The sequence below is a fragment of the Salvia miltiorrhiza genome, unplaced genomic scaffold, assembly GCF_028751815.1.
Source record: "Salvia miltiorrhiza cultivar Shanhuang (shh) unplaced genomic scaffold, IMPLAD_Smil_shh fragScaff_scaffold_107_1, whole genome shotgun sequence".
Classification (NCBI taxonomy): Eukaryota; Viridiplantae; Streptophyta; class Magnoliopsida; order Lamiales; family Lamiaceae; genus Salvia; species Salvia miltiorrhiza.
Window position 1 is genome coordinate 235,538 of NW_026651399.1, and position 14,810 is coordinate 250,347.

The following is a 14,810-nucleotide window of genomic DNA, read 5'->3' on the forward strand; positions in this document are numbered from 1 at the left end:
TACATGCCATCAAACGTGCCCTAAATTGAGTGGATTATCTTTTACTTTTGAGGAAAATTTTAGTGGATTATTGGATTTATGATGTTTGATTTTGTATGTGCACAAAATATGAAATGTGATCTAGCAAGTTGGCAAATTTACATGCTTTCTTTTCTTTTTGAAAAGATGGCAAATTGGCATCCAGTAAATCTCATTTATTGAGTTGCCCGATCAAGAAAATTTAGGGGGAGATTTGCAATTATTTACTGGGCGAATAATTAAAATATTCAGTTGAGATGTGAAAAAGTAATTAAAATAGCCATTCAAATAAAATAAAATAAGCTTTTCTGGCAATCTATATAATATACTCCCTCCGTCCACGAAAAAACTTTCTATCTTTCCTTTTTGGGTTGTCCACAAAAGAACTTCCTACCTATTTTTGGACTATACCCCACCACTTATAATAACTCTTACTTTCACTTTTTCACAACTCCCAATATTGATTATAATACTTTTTCACCACTCCCAATACACTCAACAACTTTTTCTCCACTTTTAATACACTCAATAATATTTTTCTTAAAACGCGTGCCACTCCCTCCTAGGAAGTTCTTTCGTGGACAGAGGGAGTATAAAATATGAGTTTAACTTAAACTTTTTCCCACCAAAATTTCTCTCTCTTCACTTTTCTTTTTTTATTTTGTTTCTCTTTTAAAAATCATCAATTTTGACTTATAAAAATATATTCAATATAGATGTTAAATTAAAGATAAAGAAAAGATCTTTAATTTGATATAAGAATTATAAAAATTTATTCTAATATAAATAAGTTATTATCGTTTATAGTCACAAAATTATTTTTTCTCTTCTCTCTCCTCTCTCATCTATTCTCTCCTCTCTCCTAAATCCATTCTTTTGAATGCCATTTATCTTCTTTCTATTTGACTCCTTTTTCTATATTATTTTATTTTGTTTTTATATTTTTATTAGATATCATTTTTAATATTTATGCAACTAAAAAGATTAAACTTATATTTGTTCATTTTAGAACTCTTTAACTTAATAAATTAATTAGTTTTATTTATAAAAATAAATCTCATCTTTTCGGCAAAATCAATTATTTGGATGTGCATAAGAACTTTATTTTAAAATTTATATTCAAACAAAATGACCGTATAAATATGATTTAAATATTCATTCAAAAATATATTAAACTATATGCAAATAAATAGTTTTGTACATCTTAGAATATTATATGATACATAATGATGATCATTATCATTTACTTGCTTTTGATATTTGATGATTTATATATTTATGCACAATATCAATTATAAATAATTAATTGGTATTTCAAAAATTAAAAATTCAAATATTTTAAGATTCATGTATTTATTGAGATTATGTCGTTCATAACTTTAATATTTTTGATTGAGATCCATGTTTACATTTGTTTATATTTAATATGTATATTTATTTATTTATTTAAAACATCGTTTACTTTCAATATCGATCGTGCATCGCACGAGCGGGCATACTAGCTAGTTTCTTAATTATAAACAAATTATTGGGGAGCCCACAATGACATTTTCTATATGGAAAATTGCTTTTCAATTTGTATTTTTTTGGACGTGATAATTTTCAAAAAATCGATTGAAAGGGAAATATAATTGTCTCTTACACAACGTACACAGACTTTGACTTAACCATAAGACTAAATGTGTATCACATATTTTATTTTATTTTTCCAATTTTCATGGATAAATTAAATTTGCAACATTTAATGGTAAGTGAAATTGAATCACACCCATGTATGTTAACATTGATCATTGGAGGAAGTCATTGTGAAATTGAATTTGCAATATTTAATGGTTCGGTATCACGATAATCGCAGAACAATAATTGGTTAATTAATTGTATTAAATTTTTTGGAGGTTTATAATTTTCAGAAATTGATTGAAAAAGATATATAATTGTTTCCATTTGAAAAAGGGATTTAAGCAAAAGATCCACTACAAAAAAACGTCGGAATACCGGGGAAATTACCGGCGGCGAACTTCCCGCCGGTAATTACCGGCGGCCCAACGACGGCAAAACAAGACGGGTCATTTTTTTTGTTTACCGGCGGCATTGTCGCCGCCGGTAATTAGCTGCGGCTCGCCGCCGGTATTTACAAAATAATTTAATTTAACTTTAAATTTAAAATTCACTGCAGATTACCGGCGGCATTGCCGGCGATATTTAGTGGCGGCATTTTGCCGCCAGTAATTCTGCAATTAAATTAACGTCCAGATCCCCTTTCACGCAGACTTCCTCTCAAACCCTTCAACCCCCTCCCTGCCGCGCCTCCCCCCGCACAGTCGCCGCCTCGCCGACCCCCAGCCGCCGCCGCCGAGCCACCGCCGCCGTCAGTCCACCGCCGCTGGCCAGCCACCCCTGCAGGTATTATTTCTTTCTCTTTCTCTTTATCTCTCACTTTCACATCTCATTTTATTAATTTCTTTAACATTTCAGTTGAACGACGCCGCGCCGCGGCCAACACCGCCATCGCCACCGCTCCGCCGCCGACCACTACCGTACGCTTTCGTTCTCGTTATTTGATTTATTTATTAATTATTTTGTTAGATTAAAATTAATATTAATTAGATTAATTTTAATTAATTTATAATATTTGAAGTATGATTAATTAATTTAAAATTTGTTTTTAAATATTATTTTGTTAGAATCTAATTAATGTTAATTTGATTAATTTTAATTAATTTATAATATGTGAAGTATGATTAATTTTAATTAGTTAAATTAATTTTAAATTTGTTTTTACAATCTAATTAATAATTTGTTGGAGTTTGATTAATTTTAAATTAAAGTTTGATTAATTATAAAGCATGATTAATTTTAAGTATGAATTTGTTAGAGGTTTATTTATGTTAAATAATTTTGTTAAATGAAGTATGATTAATTGAATTTTAAGTATGCTAGTATGTGTTTATCATGAAATGATATGATATTATATATTGTGGGATAGATTTAATCAATTTCTTAAAGATCTTCTCCCTTTGGGATAGAAATTGATTATTTCTTTAGGATCTTCTCCCAACAAATGATTGTTTTAAATTTTATTACTTTATTTTTTATTGTTTTATATGTATTGTATTATTGCTTCGACATTGGGGGGCCGGGTAGACCTAGTATAGGCTTAGTAAATTAGGACCACTATGGTCACTATAGCTGCTGGTAGAGTCGAGCACTTGCTAGTTAATATAAAGCTGTCAGAGCTTTAATTAATTAATTAATGGATGTCAGATATTTTAAATACGAAGATTTAATAAGTCTAAATACAAGCTCCGACTCATTATCGATAATACAGTGGTAAGTCAGTATTGATTCTCTAGTGCTACGAAAACATCTAGTTATAGACCTTTATACTGATGCGTGTCAGCAATCTTTGGACTTGTTGACTACTGTTAACATTTAACAAAATTCACATCTTATTTAAAAAATAATAATAATAATAATAACAGGTTACTCACATGTACTTGACATATTTATTATTAATGTTATGAAGTGTTCACACCTTAACACATTAACATGTACCGTCTTAAGATATGATCAGAAGCTTCTTTTTACAATTTTACATGTGAAAGTGGCCAAATGAATGGTAATGTCTATCCTAGGCCAATGCCTTGTAGGCCAATCCGTTGATCTTTTGACACGTCAAAAGTGTAGCAAACCGGTCCAAGAGCTTTGTAATCCTTCCAAGCCGGTTTTTAATTAAGGAATACCACTAGTTGTAATTGTACACATTATTTAATGATTATACCTTTTTCAACTTCGTTTTTTGTGCCTTTCTTTTTAGTAATTCACGTAATTGTGCAAAAATGAATAATGAAATGTTATCTAAATGTTTGATAATTTCTAGTATCGAATGTTATATTCTTTCTTAGAATGAAGCTCATGAGATATATTTCAAATAAACCAGTTATATATAATTAATGTTGTTACACATAAAATAATTTTGGAATTTTTCTTCTTCAGTGTGTATTACTATATATTTAGTCCATTTTATATACATAAATATTTATTTAATTTTTTTAAATAATCTCTTACTCCCTCCGTCCATCAAAGATATGTCACTTTACTTTCGACACGAGTTTTAATAAAATGTGAGTAAGTTGGTAGGGAAGTAAGGGTCTCACATTAAATGTGAGAGGAATGGTATGAACCCTACTACTAAAAATAGATGTGGCATATTTTTTGTGGACAAGCGAAAAAAGAAATTGTGGCATATTTTTGGTGGATGGAGGGAATATCATTTATTTATTTTAAAATATATAACTTATACATTTTAAATAATCTGATTATATTATAAAATATCTTATCCAATTAGTGATTTTTAAATTTATAGTTTTAGTAATCTGATTATATTTTAAAATAATATGGTTTCATTTTTTAATTAATATTTTTTTTAAAAAACATTAAAAATTTATAAAAAAAAATAATTTGTGAAAAAAATAATTTCAAAATTAATTAAAAATGAATTATAAGTATAAATTTGAAACTTGTATTTATAATGTTAGTAAACAATTTACTTGTTATTTCATAAATATCAAAATATAAGTAAAGGTTTTAAACTTATACTTGATATGTAAGTAAATAATTCACTTGTTATTTAACGAATAGTGGAAGTTCAATTGGGATTTTCAAATCCAAGTACGATTAGTGGAAAATGAATTGGAAATTCTCAAATCCAAATACGATTAGTGAAAATTGAATTGGGGATTCTCGAATTAAGTACGTTTAGTGGAAAATGAATTGAGGATTCTCAAATTCAAATAGGACTAGTGGAGATTGAATTAGGGATTCTCGAATCCAAGTATGATTAGTGAAAAATGAATGAGGCATTCTAAAATCCAAGTATGATTAGTGAAAACTGAATTGGAGATTCTAGAATCCAAGTATGATTAGTGAAAATTGATTGGGCATTCTCAAATTTAAGTACGATTAGTGGAAATTGAATTGAAAATTCTCAAATCCAAGTATGATTAGTTGAAATTGAATTGAGGGTTCTTAAATCCAAGTATGATTAGTGAAAATTGAATTGGGGATTCTCGAATCCAAGTATGATTAGTGAAAATTGAATTGTAGATTCTCGAATCCAAATATGATTAGTGAAAGTTCAATTGGGCATTCCCAAATTCAAGTATGATTAGTGTAAATTGAATTGGGATTCTCAAATCCAAGTATGATTAGCTGAAATTGAATTGGGGGTTCTAAAATCCAAGTATGATTAATGGAAATTGAATTTAGGATTCTCGAATCCAAGTATGATTAACTTGTTATTTAACTAGTGGAGGTTCAATTGGGATTCTCAAATCCAAGTACGAGTAGTGAAAATTGAATTATGATTCTCAAATCAAAATACGATTAGTAAAAATTGAATTGGGGATTCTCGAATCAAGTACGTTTAGTGGAAATTGAATTGGGGATTCTAGAATTCAAGTGTGATTAGTGGAAATTGAATTGGGTATTCTCAAATCCAAGTATGATTAGTGAAAATTGAATTGAAGATTCTCCAATTTAAGTATGATTAGTGGAAATTGAATTGGAGATTCTCCAATTCAAGTATGATTAGTGGAAATTGAATTGGGAATTCTCAAATCCAAGTATGATTAGTTGAAATTGAATTGATGGTTCTAAAATCCAAGTATGATTAGTGAAAATTGAATTGGGCATTCTCAAATTCAAGTATGATTAGTGGAAGTTCAATTGGGCATTCTCAAATTCAAGTATGATTAGTGGAAATTGTTCAATTGGGCATTCTCAAATTCAAGTATGATTAGTAGAAATTGAATTGGGGATTCTCGAATCCAAGTATGATTAGTGAAAATTGAATTGGAAATTCTCAAATTCGAGTATGATTAGTGGAAATTGAATTGGGGATTCTCAAATCCAAGTATGATTAGTTGAAATTGAATTGGGGGTTCTCAAATCCAAGTATGATTAGTGGAAATTGAATTGAGGATTCTCGAATCCAAGTATGATTCACTTGTTATTTATCGATTAGTGGAAGTTCAATTGGGATTCTCAAATTCAAGTACGATTAGTAAAAATTGAATTAGGGATTCTCAAATCCAAATACGATTAGTGAAAATTGAATTGGGGATTCTCGAATCAAGTACGTTTAGTGGAAATTGAATTGAGGATTATCAAATCCAAGTATGATTAGTTGAAATTGAATTGGGGGTTCTCAAATCCAAGTATGATTAGTTGAAATTGAATTAGGGGTTCTAAAATCCAAGTATGATTAGTTGAAATTGAATTGGGGATTCTTGAATCCAAGTATGATTCACTTGTTATTTAACGATTAATGGAAGTTCAATTGGGATTCTCAAATTCAAGTACGATTAGTGGAAATTGAATTGAGGATTCTCAAATCCAGATACAATTAGTAAAAATTGAATTGGGGATTCTCGAATCAAGTACGTTTAGTGGAAATTGAATTGGGGATTCTCAAATCCAAGTATGATTAGTTGAAATTGAATTGGGGGTTCTCAAATTCAAATATGATTAGTTGAAATTGAATTGGGGGTTCTAAAATTCAAGTATGATTAGTGGAAATTGAATTGGGGATTCTCGGATCCAAGTATGATTAGTGAAAATTGTTCAGTTAGGCATTCTCATATTCAAGTATGATTAGTGAATTGAGGATTCTCGAATCCAAGTATGATTAGTGGAAATTGAATTGAAAATTCTCGAATCCAAGTATGATTGGTGAAAATTGAATTGAGAATTCTCGAATCCAAGTATGATTAGTGGAAATTGAATTGAGGATTTTTCAATCCAAGTATGATTAGTGAAAATTGAATTGTAGATTCTCGAATCCAAGTATGAATTGTGAAAATTGAATTGGGGATTTTCAAATTCGAGTATGACTAGTGGAAATTGAATTGGGGATTCTCAAATTCGAGTATGACTAGTGGAAATTGAATTGAGGATTCTCAAATCCAAGTATGATTAGTTGTAATTGAATTGAGGGTTATCAAATCCAAGTATGATTAGTTGAAATTGAATTGGGGGTTCTAAAATTCAAGTATGCTTAGTGGAAATTGAATTGAGGATTCTCGAATCCAAGTATGATTCACTTGTTATTTAACGATTAGTCAAAGTTCAATTGGGATTATCAAATTCAAGTACGAGTAGTGGAAATTGAATTGGGGATTCTCAAATCCAAATACAATTAGTGAAAATTGAATTGGGGATTCTCGAATCAAGTACGTTTAGTGTAAATTGAATTGGGGATTCTCAAATCCAAATAGGATTAGTGGAAATTGAATTGGCGATTCTCGAATCCAAGTATGATTAGTGAAAATTAAATTGAGCATTCTAAAATCCAAGTATGATTAGTGGAAATTGAATTGGGGATTCTAGAATCAAAGTATGATTAGATAAAATTGATTGGGTATAATTAGTGAAAATTGAATTGGGCATTTTTTCGAATCCAATTATGATTAGTGGAAATTGAATTGGGGATTCTCGAATCCAAGTATGATTAGTGAAAACTGAATTGAGAATTCTCAAATTTAAGTATGATTAGTGAAAATTGAATTGTGGAATCTCAAATTCAAGTATGATTAGTGGAAATCGAATTGAGGATTCTCAAGTCCAAGTATGATTAGTTGAAATTGAATTGGGGTTCTAAAATTCAAGTATGATTAGTGGAAATTGAAATGAGGATTCTCGAATCCAAGTATGATTAGTGAAAATTGAATTGGGCATTCTCCAATTCAAGTATGATTAGTGGAAGTTTAATTGGGCATTCTCAAATTCAAATATGATTAGTGGAAATTGTTCAATTGGGCATTCTCAAATTCAAGTATGATTAGTGAAAATTGAATTGGGGAATCTCCAATTTAAGTACGATTAGTGGAAATTGAATTGGGGATTCTCGAATCCAAGTATGATTAGTGAAATTTGAATTGGGGATTCTCGAATCCAAGTATGATTAGTTGAAATTGAATTTGATATTCTCGAATCCAAATAGTATTAGTGGAAATTGAATGGGGGATTTTGAAATCCAAGTACGATTAGTGGAAATTGAATTTGGGATTCTCGAATCCAAGTAGTATTAGTTGAAATTGAATTAGGGTTTCTCAAATCCAAGTACGATTAGTGGAAATTAAATTGAATATTCTCAAATCCAAATAGGATTAGTGAAAATTTAATTGGGAATTCTGGAATCCAAATTCCAAATACGATTAGTGAAAATTGAATTGAAAATTCTCAAATCCAAGTAAAATTAATTGAAATTTAATTGGGGATTCTTAAAATCCAAGTACTTCATTGGTCTAGTAAAGTATATAGTAACATTTATTCCTCTAGAAAAAAATGTCTGTTAACATTATTCGTTATTTATTTACTAAGATATATATATTTATTCATGCCATAGAAATAATCTCTAATAATGATTAATTTTTTAAATTATAAATTTCAATAATTATAATTGTTACATTCGCATAATTAACTGTGAATATTAATGAGCATACATTGCAGGTGCAAAAAGTGTCAATAATAATAATAATTTGAGATATACTATAAAATACTAAAAAGAATAAGCTGTCATCCATTTTTTTTTTCTCTCTCTCTCTCTCACCCTCACCCTCACCTGACCTCTCCATTCTATCTCTAGAATAGCTTCTCTCTCCGAAATGGAAGAACCGACGCACCTTCCTTTCTCCTAATGTTTTTGTTCCTCTCTTTCCTTCAAAGTCACAGTAATAACTCGGCGACAAGGGACGTATTTTTGGACGGTAGCAGTACGAGGACCTCCTTGACGACGATCGACGAATCAACATCCTCCGCTCCCGCCGCCGTGGATCGTCTTTCCCCCCTCCCCCACCACTATCCCCACCAGCAGTACAAGTATTATTTTTGGGGGAAACCGGTCTGGGTTAATCAGTTGGAAGTGAACCGCTATTTTTAATTTTTGACGTGTCGCGAATCCAGCCTACCACGCTTCGGCCTAGGATAGACATTTCCCAAATGAATATCTGTCCATCATTCTCCAAAAAAAGAATCTGTCTATCAATATGGCTATAAAAAACTAGTATTTCTTTTCTCATATAATACCGCTTATTTATTTTGGTAAATTTATTTAGTCAAGATATAAAATTTTGCTTTCGAACCTATGTTTATTAGAGGGAAAATGTAATTTAATAGGATATCAGAGTAGATATTGGTTCCACCTCTCATTGCAGAGAAGCCGCCTTATCTTGTTTATTAGAGGGAAAATGTAATTTAATAGGTTTTGTTTTATTGCAGAGAAAGTTGAAGTCAGAAACAAGCCGCCTTATCTTGTTTCTGGACCAGAGAATCTTGATGAATTTCTTTCTTGAATACGTCCATTTTCATGTATGGCATTCTTGCATATCCACTCACACACATAAATTAAAAGATAGAAACAGAAAAAAAAATAGAAAATGGCGAGTGCGAGTGCAAGCGCAGCATGCTGTTTTCATCAAGCAGCAATGAGCAGCCGCCACAATTGTAAAAAGCTTGTCCCAGTCCAGCACACGGGAAGAAGGGCGAGAATAATGACAAAATGTAGGCGTAGTTTGGGAGACTTCATCGGAGGAGATCTGCTGAAATTGGACATAGGGCAATGGCTGTCGGACGTGGAGGAGCACAAGGCGTTGGCCATCTACTCCCCACACGAGGGGGGCTACGAGGGCCGCTACCTCATCCGCCTGGCCCACCAAGGCTACCACTTCCTCGACCTCTCGGCTCGCGGCCTAGGAGACCCCGAGACCACCCTCACCAAGTTTCACCCCGTCTGCCCTGTAAGCCTACATTTACTCATCAATAATTTATATCCTCACAACTAAATTTATTCTTCATGCTGAATTAAGGGATCCATTAGTAAGATTGACTTTTTTTTTTTTTTTTTTATGTTGTGGGACGTTTACATTTAAAAATTAGTTTAGATAGATAAAATTAGTAAGTCTAATCTATTATTTAATTTTAAAGATTGATTAAAATTTTAGGATATCTCAATACTTATATTAATTAAGTTCTGTGATTTGAACTAATTTTACTTGATTTATATCTAGTTAAAAGGGTGGATGATAAAAATATATAGTCGATCATGTATCTTACTGATCATGCAATAACATTCCATTATGAGACGTTTACTCTTGGGATTAGCCTTACCAAATTAAAAGAGTAAGACTAATCTCTTGTTCACTTAGATAGATATTTGAAATTTGGGATATCTCAAGACCCTTTAATTAATTATATCATTTGAGTTGGTTTTGCTTGATTCATATACTATTGAATGTGAGATTGGAGAACGAAGTTTTGAGAATAAAAGTACCCAATTATATCATTTGAGTTGGTTTTGCTTGATTCATATACTATTGACTATTTTTTTATGTCGTGGGATCGTTTACATTTAAAATTTAGTTTAGATCCATCCATAAAAATAGTAAGTCTAATCTATTATTTAATTATAAAGATTGATTAAAATTTTAGGATATCCCAATACTTATATTAATTAATTTCTATGATTTGAATTAGTTTTACTTGATTTATATCCCGTCAAAAGGGTGGATGATAAAAATAGTCGATCATGCAATAACGTTCCATTAGGAGACGTTTACTCTTATTAGGATTAACCTTACCAAATTAAAAGAGTAAGACTAATCTCTTGTTTACTAAGATAGATTGAAATTTGTGATTTCTCAAGATCCTTTAATTAATTATATCATTTGAGCTGGTTTTGCTTAATTCATATACTATTGAATGTGAGATTGGAGAAATCGAAGTTTTGAGAATAAAAGTACCAAATTATACAAAATAAATGCCCCGTTAATAACTAATTTTTATCTTTACTATCTTAAATCGACTATTCTATTAGGTCACTATGTATAATACTTCATTTGTCCCACTTATAATGACACAATTTTTCTGGGCATAAAAAATTAAGAAAAATGTGTTACAAGAGTGTAAAACGGATAGAGATAACTTATTTAATGAGTGTAAAGTGGATACAGATCATATTGTATTTTTAGAAAGTGCTACTACCTCCATCCGCCAAAATTATGTAAAATTGTTTGGGCACGGGATTTAATAAAATTGGTGATGATTTTTGATGTAGTGGAAAAAGGGTCCCACCACTTTATGAGATGTGTGGTTGAGATTGAATTTTGAGTGGGTTTTTTGTAAATAAAGAGTGTTAGTAAGGATAAAATATTAAAGAGGATGGTGGGACCATTGCCATAAAAGGAAAGTGATATAATCTTGGCGGACGCCAAATATAGTAATTTTTACATAATCTTGGCGGACGGAGGGAGTATTATAAATGGAACAACCTAAAAAGGAAATTGTGTTATTATAAGTCGATATTTATTAGGGTAATTACGCCAAAACCTATGAAGTTTAGCCCGATTTCAAACATTTCAATAGTTCAATTTTTACCTTCAATTCCCTGAATTTAAATGCTTGTTCAAATTTTCCACATTTTTAAAAAATCCTCAAATTACGAGTTGACATGGCAATTTTTAAGTCACTTGATAAATGGCATGGCAATGCTGAACGGCAAGAAAAACGATGTCGTTTAGTTGGGGGTAGAACGACGACGTTTTGAGCCCAAACTGCTCTCTCTCAGTTGGGGGTAAAACGACGACGGAAAAGCTCTTGCGGGCTCGACGGAAGTTGAGCACAGCAGCAGCGGCGGTTCGTGGAGTCCAAAGCCAACGGCGCAGCGGGTCGGCGTTCTTCATGTCAGCTCGATACTGCCACATAAGAGCTATGTCAGCTCGGTACTCACCGAAGTTCAAAAGTGTGGAAAAATGGAACAAGCGTTTAAATTCAGGGAATTGAAGGTAAAAATTGAAGTTCATGGAAAATTTAAAATCAGGCTAAAGTTCATGGATTTTGGCGTAATTACCCCATATTTATCCTAATTGAGTGTGTTTTGTTGTAAAAATACCTGATTGGCCGAAAATCAAATTTAACTTAATCGAAATATTTGAACATAAATGTATTCTTTTCAGCTTGACTTTGGTTTTATTTCAAAATTTAATGTTAGGAAATTTGTGTAAGATGGTGTGACTGGAGTTAAATGTTACAGCCTCATGTTGGGAAGCAGCCGATAGCCCGGTGGTACTTCCCTCCGGAGGTGGACTATAGGCTGTCTTTGCTTCCTCCGGATGCCAAAGGCCTCGTGGTTTGGATCATCGAAGCTAAGGTCCTTTGCAGAGTTTGAGGTTGTTGTGATCATCATGTTTCATTAATATCACAAAATGTGACGATATATATCTACCTATGTTGTTTAATTAGGTCTTGTCCAAGGCAGAGCTGCAGTTTCTGGCCTTGCTTCCCACGCTGCGCCCTCGAGTTAGGGTGCTTGCTGAATGCGGTAACTGGTGCGTGCCTCCCTTTTTTTGAGTCGAGTCTCGAATAGCTTTGTAACAGAGAAACGGGCTCACCCAAGTTGTGTACATGTGCAGGAGAAAATTCATGTGGACGCCGTTGAAAGATATCGCGGGACTACCAGCTACGGGAGAGAAGGTTTCCACTCAGTGACATTCATGGCAATAAAAGCAGAGTATATATATAATCCTGAAAAGATGAAGAATTCAAAACTCCAACTTACTATGTAATTATAGCATTCATTTCACATTGCCACCAGAAATTAATATTTCTTGTAAAGATTAGCATTTTAGTTGATATATTGTTCAAAACACATTACATGAAATCTGGGAAATTAACCTCACTCTGCATAAATTTGATTGATTTTGGTTTCAAAAGCAACAAATAATTGCTTTGATGAATTATTCATCAAATGTGGAAAACAACTCCTGCCGTTTAGATGGAAAATATGTAAATTCATGTATTCAACTCCTCACCAAAGAAAACGAATAAAGTTAAGTTGAACTTACAGTTCTCACTCTTTCATTTTTTTTAATAAATGAACAAATAATTTTGAAAATAGCCTAATATTGCTGAACTCAAACACCAGAGATCTACCATTATCCCAACATAACCACACCCACACAAATTTACAGTTCTCTTGAGTTACAGAAAAGTCATTTTTATAAATCTGACGTCCAATTCATTGAAGATACACTTGGTAGGGCCGGAAACTTATCTTTAATTGTTATACTTGATAGATTTTTCCATGGTAAAAGAAAATAATTTATATATTTTGATACTATATTATAGGTAAATTATAATCATTTAAATTGGTTTCCAGTCCATCCAAATTCTAGCATAAATATATTGCATATTCAGATTAATAAGCATAAGTGGACAATGAAGGCTTAATTAATGTTAAATAATTTAAGTTGATGATGAGAAATCCGATCCGCAACTATTAGTATTTGGAAACGCTGTTTGCAATAGCGCCTCATGATATTTCCATTGCAAGCACATCCCATGCACACCCCACCAAATGATAGTACTTTTTTTTACAAGAAGGGTGTGCCAGCAAGGAGGCAACTCAGACAAACCTTTTTACCACAAAATCAGCATCTTTTAAGGCATGCCATGCACAAAACAACACCAAACTTCACATGCTACACCACTTTCAAATTCCTATTTAAACACACACATATGCATTAAACCTCACATCTACTCAAGCAAAGAAGTGGTAACCAAATATATAGCAGCATCAAGCAAGGGGCTATGGCGAAATTAGGGTTTGCAACATACCTAATGCTGCTATGCACAAGCATGATCATCTCCACCACCAACACCGCCTCAGCGCAATGCCAAGGCGATTTTCAAGGGCTGATCCAGCAGTGCTCCAGATTTGTCCAGAAACCGGGCCCTCAACAGAGCCCGTCCCAAGGCTGCTGCAACGTCGTTAGAAACGTGGATCTCCTGTGCGTTTGCCAGCATGTAACCACCCAAGTTGAGAACATAATTAGCATGGAAAAGGCTGCATTTGTTTCAGCATCCTGTGGCAAGCCACTAGCTCATGGAACCAAATGTGGCAGTAAGAAATTCTATTATTTTTTAAACAATAATCTCAATAGTATATGTATACATTTTGATGTTTTACTAATCATTTCTATGTTTTGCAGGTTATACAGTTCCATGAGGAATTGAAGAGCATGCAACAACTGATGCAGTGATCATCTATAATAAATTAAGGAGAGTTTGTTGCTTTCAATCAAGTTGTATTGTTTGAGATTTATATATGAAATTAAGGGTTGTTCTAAATTCTATATTTACTGAGATTTATCTTGAAAAGATAATGTTTTTTGGAACAAGGTTCTAAGCATTCCTTTTTTTAGGTCATGAGGCTGTGAAAGACATCGATATATATATCTTTACTGAATATCAATCTTAAAATGAACAAAACTCCAAAATCTGCAAGAAATTATATATTTTTTTTTCTTCTTTTTTGATAGTTTATTTAGTATACAAAGTCGTACATGCTGATTGTAGACTGCAGATCGCTCTCTTACACCAAGGGCTAATTGCTTAAAGGTTCAAGAACTTTGACCGATTTGATTTTCAACATATTTTATAAATTGTTGCAATAAAATATAATTAACACTGCTTTTAGTTTGTATATCTGTAGCAAAATAGACATACACATAAATTTTCTGTCAAGGTGCAACTCATGCCAAGTCATTCTTTTGGTCGTCGAAAAATTTGGATGAGTCTATTTTGCTACAAATTAAAAAAATGATGATATTACTGCAACAATTTATAAAACATGTCAAAAATTAAATCTGATGAGTTGGTGAATTTTTAGATATTAACCCTTCTTAAAACTACTACATATACATGGCTCATGTGGTACGTGGAGATGCTTTTGGCAG

At 32.1% G+C, this 14,810-nt stretch overlaps 2 protein-coding genes across 2 annotated transcripts; both read left to right on the forward strand.

The window, feature by feature from the left end:
* Positions 1 to 9,372: 9,372 nt before the first annotated feature.
* Positions 9,373 to 12,771, forward strand: LOC131002311 (NAD(P)H-quinone oxidoreductase subunit N, chloroplastic-like). The gene is made up of 4 exons (XM_057928808.1): positions 9,373 to 9,815; positions 12,107 to 12,223; positions 12,316 to 12,401; positions 12,486 to 12,771. Exons 1-4 carry the CDS (start codon positions 9,456 to 9,458, stop codon positions 12,559 to 12,561), a joined length of 639 nt encoding a protein of 212 aa, XP_057784791.1. The 5' UTR covers positions 9,373 to 9,455; the 3' UTR covers positions 12,562 to 12,771.
* An 852-nt stretch (positions 12,772 to 13,623) lies between these two features.
* LOC131002312 (uncharacterized) lies at positions 13,624 to 14,212 on the forward strand. Its single transcript, XM_057928809.1, has 2 exons — positions 13,624 to 13,975; positions 14,064 to 14,212. Exons 1-2 carry the CDS (start codon positions 13,663 to 13,665, stop codon positions 14,078 to 14,080), a joined length of 330 nt encoding a protein of 109 aa, XP_057784792.1. The 5' UTR covers positions 13,624 to 13,662; the 3' UTR covers positions 14,081 to 14,212.
* The last annotated feature ends 598 nt before the right edge of the window (positions 14,213 to 14,810 follow it).

What these genes read in the sequence shown, in the direction of transcription:
- LOC131002311 (XM_057928808.1), top strand. Translation starts at nt 9,456, where the DNA reads ATGGCGAGTGCGAGTGCAAGCGCAGCATGCTGTTTTCATCAAGCAGCA. An exon ending in TTTGGATCATCGAAGCTAAG is followed by an intron (nt 12,224 to 12,315) that starts GTCCTTTGCAGA and finishes TTGTTTAATTAG; the next exon opens with GTCTTGTCCAAGGCAGAGCT. An exon ending in CTTGCTGAATGCGGTAACTG is followed by an intron (nt 12,402 to 12,485) that starts GTGCGTGCCTCC and finishes GTACATGTGCAG; the next exon opens with GAGAAAATTCATGTGGACGC.
- LOC131002312 (XM_057928809.1), top strand. Translation starts at nt 13,663, where the DNA reads ATGGCGAAATTAGGGTTTGCAACATACCTAATGCTGCTATGCACAAGC.